General features: G+C 38.4%; 1 protein-coding gene across 1 annotated transcript; it reads left to right on the forward strand.

The window, feature by feature from the left end:
• Positions 1-874: 874 nt before the first annotated feature.
• LOC104532483 (protein O-glucosyltransferase 3) lies at positions 875-3904 on the forward strand (the record flags this gene model as incomplete). The annotated part of the gene is made up of 3 exons (XM_010177709.1): positions 875-1069; positions 2319-2423; positions 3282-3904. Coding segments are annotated over 3 exons (426 nt in total), but the record flags the coding sequence as incomplete, so codon positions are not given.
• Positions 3905-7720: the final 3816 nt, after the last annotated feature.

The raw sequence follows: 7720 nt of genomic DNA on the forward strand, positions 1-7720 counted from the left end.
ATTCAAAACCTGCCTGGATTCAATCCTGTGCAACCTGCTCTAGGTGTACTTGCTTTGACAAGGGGGTTGGACTAAGTGATCTCCAGCGGTCCCTTGCCATTCTGTGATTCTGAATGAATTTAAGTATAGATTAGTTTTATTTCCTTCCCAGCTCTACCCCTTGCTCTATCTCAGGACACTTTAGTAGAATACCCATCAGGCAGTTCATGTGACACAGAGGTTCTTGACTGTCAGTCACCAAGATGATGAAGGGAGTGGAGCATCTCCCTTATGAGGAAAGGCTGAGGGAGCTGGGTCTCTTTAGCTTGGAGAAGAGGAGACTGAGGGGAGACCTAATTAATGTTTACAAATATGTTAAGGGCAAATGTCATGAGGATGGAGCCAGGCTCTTCTCAGTGATGCCCAATGGTAGGACAAGGGGCAATGGGTGTGAGCTGGAACACAGGAGGTTCCGCTTAAACTTGAGAAGAAACTTCTTTACTGTGAGGGTGACAGAGCACTGGAACAGGCTGCCCAGAGAGGTTGTGGAGTCTCCTTCTCTGGAGACATTCAAGACCCGTCTGGACACTTTCCTGTGTGATCTCATTTAGGTTCCTGCTCCAGCAGGGGGATTGGTCTAGATGATCTTTCGAGGTCCCTTCCAATCCCTGACATTCTGTGATTCTGTGATTCTTGGTTTGAAAACAAATCCTTTTTCCAATATGTTATCCAGAACACCATGAAACTACACCTGCTTAACACTAAAACAGGTTTGAAGATGAGAATTAATAAACACAATTGTGCCTTGCCTATGGAAATACTCTTTTATACAGCCAGGGTTCCTATTCTGATTCAAAACATTTCACCTTTTTTTTCTTCTGTCTCCATATTGTAGTACAAATACCAAGTGAATGTAGACGGGACCGTAGCAGCTTACAGGTTTCCATACCTCTTGCTGGGTGACAGCCTAGTATTGAAGCAAGATTCCCAGTATTATGAACACTTTTATATTGGATTAAAACCATGGAAACATTATGTTCCAGTTAAGAGAAACTTAGAGGACTTATTAGAGAAAATAAAATGGGCTAAGGTAAGTCCCATTCCTAATTCAAGTTCAGAGTGATAAACAAAGATGTAAACAATTTATCCTGATACTCTCTTCTTTTTGTAGTTCCATGTACTATTTTGCATTAACTCTATTGAGATCCTGCGACAGAAGATGTACATTTATTTGTTAGTATAAGATGGAAAGGCCTTAATTCAAGTAACCATCTCTATTCAGGGAAATACTTAAGAATTCATTTTAGGTATGTGCAGAAGTGTTTCATGAATCAGAGCCTTGGTATACTGACTAATGCACATAACTTTCAAAGAAACGCCCAGCATCCTAGATGCTACTTCATTAATTCTATCGCTGTTTTTAGATCCTGACTAGAACAGAAGTCACTGCATGCTCTGTTCGAATGTACAAAAATATCACTGCTCTGTAACATGCTCAGAATAAGAGGCTGGGATTCTGTAATCAAACAAAACGATACAATTGTGTGATTAAAAGCACCGTTTGTGCTTTAAGTTTAACTATCAGGTTAAAAAACACAGAAGTTCCTGAGTTCCTGAGTACTGTAGTTCTTCATAAAGAATCAGATGAGAATACTAAAAGCTTTGAAATACTGATCTAAAAAACTTGAGAGTAAGTACATGACATCAAGCAGAGTTATTTTTAAAAGGAAGACATTGAATTGCATTGCATGGGAGAGGACAACAGCTGTGGCTTTACCTTCTGTAAAACTAAGTGTGTGTGGGCGATGTCAGACCTGATTTTGAAGGGGCTTGTGGCTTGGGCAAAACAGTAGAGCAGTAATCAACTGAATTTTCAAAATTGTACAGTTATCCATAAAAGTTGTTATCGATAGCCCTAAGGTGCCAGTTGTGCCCATAAAAACAATCCAGTATTTTTCAAAACTCTGCAATTTAAAGTGTGCCTTTGCAGTCTACCAGTAATTGCATATAAAGTGTCAGATTTTATTTTATTTAATTTTTGTGTCAGATTTTATTTTATTTTATTTTCCTTGGTTGCCCAAGGAAGTTGCAGATGCCCCCTCCCTGGAAGTGTTTAAGGCCAGGCTGGATGAGGCTTTGAGCAACCTGGTCTAGTGGAAGGTGTCCCTGCTGATGGCAGGTGGGGTGGAACTAGATGATCTGTAAGGTCCCTTCCAACCCAAACCATTCTATGATTCTATGATTTTAATAGCTCCTTTAATATTTTTTTTTGTTTCAGCCAGGCTTTGAGTAACTCACTGATGGTTCTATTATGTATTTGTTTTGTCTCAATTTTCCAGGAAAATGATGAAGATGCAAGAGAAATTGCTAAAGAAGGACAATTAATGGCAAGAGAATTACTTCAGCCTCATAGGCTTTACTGCTACTATTATAAAGTGCTCCAGGTTAGTACAACAGATCACTTCATTACTTTCCCCCAACTGCTACTGCTACTGCTGCTACGGGTTTCATATTCAGTCCTTGCTGATATCAATAGCAGACATGGTTCATATTATTCAGAGGAGATCAGTGTGAAGAGCTTTGCTAAAACTTGCTTCATCATTGAAGAGGCAACCTGACATAATAGTAGTTTTACAGAATCAGATGTTTTAATTTTTTCTTTGCCCCCATCTCCACAGTCTGACCTGTTTTCAATGTCACTTTGGTATGTGGTTTCTAACAGATGTAGGAGACAATCCGTACACAACTTTCTTCCTTTTCCCCTCACGTTTATCCTCTCATGAGCTAATCTGCTGTCTTACAAAACAACGAATACATATAAAAGAAATTCCAGAAGTATGGCTAGTAGAGTGGTAAGGGGTGAAGCAGGCCAAATAGTCACTGCTTCCCTACAAGATGCAGAAAGAAGTTTCTGTTCTCTGAAAGTACTAATTTCTTTTTCCTGTTTTGCTGTGCAGAGTTAGATCTCAGCTTCAGCAGCCACATGTTGACACAAAGTTTGGAACTGTTCAGTGTACAAAAATGACAGCATTATCTGCATAAAGTGGTTAGAGGCACAAATAATTACAATATTCAAATTACCATTAATAATAGGACAGGGGAAAACATTAAAGGAGGTTTTCAGAGGCAATGTAGCCTATTAGTAGGTGTGTTATAAAGAGACCTTGTAAACAGGTTGTAAACAATGACATAAGGAACCTGGATAAAGGCAAGCTTGTGAGTGGAAGGGAGGAGGAAAATTCTGTTTCATGAATTATATGTTGGTGCTTATAGCATTCTTAAATGTTGTTTACATATTTCAGAAATATGCCAAACGCCAAGCCAGCAAACCTGAAATACGGGATGGAATGGAACTTGTACCTCAGCCTGATGACAGAGACTCAGTGTGCAGTTGCCACAGGAAAAAGCCTTTAAGGGAAGATCTATAACTGTACTGGATGGAGAATATCACCCACTTACAATGCAAGAATTTAAATAGGAATTAAGCTGTGAAATCTAAGACACTTATGCACTAGCAAACATTCTTAGTTATGTATTCTTGTATTTACCTATCCTTTTTTACACTGACTCTGATCTGCAACGTTGGTTCCCACAATTTTGTCTCCATGACCACCAGCAGACAGGTACTGAGCCTGTAATGGGGAGCATCTAGGGGATTTGTTTGATGTACTGCATCCTCAGGAAGAAGAGCGCAGTGCTGCTCATGCTCCAGCTGGGACCTAGTTACTAAAGTTTTATGAGGAACCAGTCATCCACAAAAGATCTTCCATGAGTCAGTACAAGTTATTCTAAAGGTGCATTTGCAACATACTAAAACAGTGTTATGATTTCTTCATAGTTGACCTCAGTGTTAGATTGTTTCTTGTATACAAAACAATTTTCTAACTAAACAAAGAAAATGAATATTTGAGATTTTCAGATATCAAATCTGGTGTTGCTTAAAGATTATTTTGTGGTCTATGATGGGTAACAGAATAGAGAACGTGATATAATTATCAATTTCAGAGGAAAATGGAGAGGAGGGGGAGAGATCAGAATAATATTTTTATAACCGCCATGGCTGTGAATCACCGAAATTAAATGCTGCTTTAAAGCAGCCTGTGTAGCTATCAGAATCACACTGAGTGCCAAGACACTGGTCTGAAGACCTGTTCCCTGCCAGTGACCATGTCTGTGAATATAGGCACAGACCCACAGAAGGACTTAGGGACTTCAGGTGAGGCCAGGTGAAATATTCGTGTCTTAGTTCAACAATACAGTCTACAGTATTCTAGGCTACTCGAGTATTCAAACATCTGAAAGTTGTTTTAGAGCACCTTGGTCTAATTTCTGTATAGAGCTAAGGATGCCACCATCTCTTTCACTTGGGTCCAACTGCTTCTTCCTGTGCCTAACTAAGTCCCCAGAGGTATCTTACCCATTTTCTGAATTTAGATCATACCTAACCTTACTGAGATCAGACGTCAGATCAAACTTCATTGTGTTGGTTCAAACATAGGACAGAAAACCTATGATGTTGTGCTTTCTGTGTAATAGTCCAGGGGTTAGAGACCATACTAAGCAACTGGGAAGCCAGTTGTCCTCCTTGGTTTGATTCAAAGCCATTTTTCCAGAGAGTGCCTTAGCTCCAAACTAGAGAAGAGGGCTTCGGGTCTTCCACTGGAGTTGTGCAGCCATGAAGCTAACAATACAGAATTCACAGGGCCAGAAGGATCTGGTCATACCATTGCAATAAAGTGTACTTTGGGTGGGGCAGAGGCAAAATCCTAGTCCTGGATATGGCTCGCAATACCTCTGTTGATTTTTACCCAAGTTTGTCTACCTTAAAATACATAAACAGGCCTGGAAGGAGAGACCAAGACCAGTGCCCACAGGCACCCATTTCTGTCCTCTGCATTTTTGCCTTGGCTAATATAGCCTGCCTGAGCAGCTTCCTACTCAGCTACGCTCAGATAATGTCTTTCATGGGGACCAAATTCTCCCAACACAAAAAATAATGGAAGCGTCCTAAGATGGTGGACTCGTCTGATTGCTTAGGTGCCCGAAGTTTAGTGCCTTACACCTCATGTAGGCTTCATTTTTGGTTCTTACACTGCAAGTTACTCTTATAAAAATACATAAAACAAAATTTCTGCACTAGAACAGGAAGAAAGACTACATTTTTTAGTATTCTAAATATGGAAAGAACTTCAGGTTTCTGAAGAGGTTAGTGCAACTCTTCATCAGTATTTATTAATTATGCCAGTTAAGAAAAAAACCTGCAACATGTTGTTGCTCTACCCATCATCTTCTATGTTCTGGTTCTAAAACTAATATATATAGTGCTTGTGTTTTTATTTAGCATGACAATCAATCCTAGAACTTCAGACTATAAATATATGTTCAGGTCATCTGACATAACATTTTCTACATCAAAATTCAGGGACAGAGTTCCATTGCTGAAACTGACACTTAAAACTGAGTATGTGCTCCTCTTTCCTTCTCTGTGTACAGTCATTGTTACTGTATGACAGCATCTCGTTTTGTGATACTCACCATTATACCATGTGCATTTTATATTCACCAGTGTTTATGAACTGGTGTGCTCAGCAAAGGCAATTAAGCATACCAGATGGTTGAAGCAACACAGTTTTCCACATCTCACACTTGTATTTCAAACCAAAAGTCCAAAAATTATCTGTTTATATTTTTACAAAATGAGAGGGAACAGGGGGAGTCATGACACATACTTTAGGGTTCTTGGGAAATAGCTGTGTAGGAAAACTTCCCTGGCTTGAAACAGAAGTTTTTCAAACTGGAAGAAGGGTCAGATAAAATTTGAATTGTAATGAATATAAATAAATGTGAATATTTCATCCCTCCTTTCTTCCGTCATACAAAGGGACAAAAACTATTTTAAATTCTTCTCTGTTAAGAAGACCTCTTTGCTTTTGTAATACTCGCCTCTTCAAAGCAAAGACTAGTTTGTCACAGAATGCCATGTTACAGATGCTTTTATAGCTTTGAGGCAAGAAATATCCTGAAAAATATGAATACATTCATCTTCCTGCCAAAATTAAAAAACAGTAGAGACATGGTAGAACTTTCATTAAAAGTGCTTAGTCACTTGAGAAAATCTGGTTCAATTTATAACTACAGATCTTCCAAAGATAAAAGAAGGTAAGGCAAGGCCTCTCTTCTTTCCATTGGTGGTACTATATGCGATTTAAATTGTAATGAAAGGCAATTATAGCGATTGCCCCTTCAGGCCAGAAAATGTGTCAGATCTATTTTAGTTTGATGACAGGATGATACCCATTGGCCTAGTGTGTTACAGGAATTGCTAAGTATTTGGTAAAACCTGTTTGTACAAGTGAAGTATAATATATACATTACACAGTATTTTAAGCAATATACATACATTAGAGTTTCTATTATTCTCTGGTAGTTCTTGAACAGCACACAGTAAATCCCTTGTACACCTACCAGTTGGTGCTAATTTCAAAACGTAGTTATCAACACTAGAATTTTGCTACAGTAACTTCAGCTTTTAGTGCACAACGTGGGGTTTAACATAGTGAAATCTGTCCTGTTTTCATCAATGGCAGTCAGTTTTAGCACACTACAGAGCTCATCAGTGATGACAGAGGCAGGGAAATAGTATGTCCTAAAGCCCAGGGCCAATATTTTCAAATATAGGCATCTACATAGAAGTGGTCTGACTTACAAATTGTTGGTCATGTACAGCCTCTACTTAAGTCCACTTAGGTTCCTTATTTTCAAATCTCTTTAAACTTAACAGTAGTTTCGTACAGAGAACACTCCAGAAAATTAGTCCTTTTTGTGTTATGTCATATGTATGTCCTAATATATTTAGACACATTTGGAAATACTCAGTTTAATCTTAAAATGAAAAACAGTAAATCATGACCTGTTAACCATAAAGGAGATATAAATTCAGTACATTTTTAGACTGTATTTTTTATTTACCTCTAGATAACTAATATACTAGTTTCATTACAGTACTGTGCCAGGTCTGCTCTGTAGATTCATAATTAAAAAAACCTATAATCAAAGCTTGCCTGATGGAATGTTAGATTCAAGCATCCATCCTGGGAAGCATACGCCCGACATTTATTACATTAGAAAGTAAATTATTTAGTTAGGGAGGAGAGCTGACAGGGAAAACATATATCACCTGTTTGAGCACGTTCGAGAAGCTTGCAAAGAAATTATAATAAGGAAAAGACGCATTACATAAACCTAGGATATTGTCAGTTCCTTTACCGCTTCAGTCTTTCAAGAGTTTTCTCTACAAGGGCAGTGATGAAGTGCAAGATTTTGCATAAATATATTATTGTTTAAAGTCACAGGATTTAACCACTAGAATCTTCTTCTCTGTGGATACTTTTATAGCATTTTAACGAAGCTATATGAGTAATAATGCTTGGCTTTTGTTTTGAGTTGTTAATAATGTGAGAAAATCTATACTGTAGAGAGTTAGGCACTAATTTTGTGTTTTGCTGTAAGAATAAGGGGAAAGGGATTATTTTGCATGTCTGTCTGAAGACATCTGAGACATCAGTAGCAAGTGCCTTAATCCAGTCCCATCATGTGAGTGGTGATAAGCAAGAGGTGCATTAGCAAGAGTGTGGGCAGCAGGTCAAGGAAGATGTTTCTTCCCTTCTGTTTGGCAGCTGTGACACTGCAACAGGAGCACCGTATTCAATATTGGACTGGCCTATAGAAGAAATACATTGAC

Source organism: Antrostomus carolinensis, unplaced genomic scaffold (genome assembly GCF_000700745.2).
Source record: "Antrostomus carolinensis isolate BGI_N321 unplaced genomic scaffold, ASM70074v2 scaffold4201, whole genome shotgun sequence".
Classification (NCBI taxonomy): Eukaryota; Metazoa; Chordata; class Aves; order Caprimulgiformes; family Caprimulgidae; genus Antrostomus; species Antrostomus carolinensis.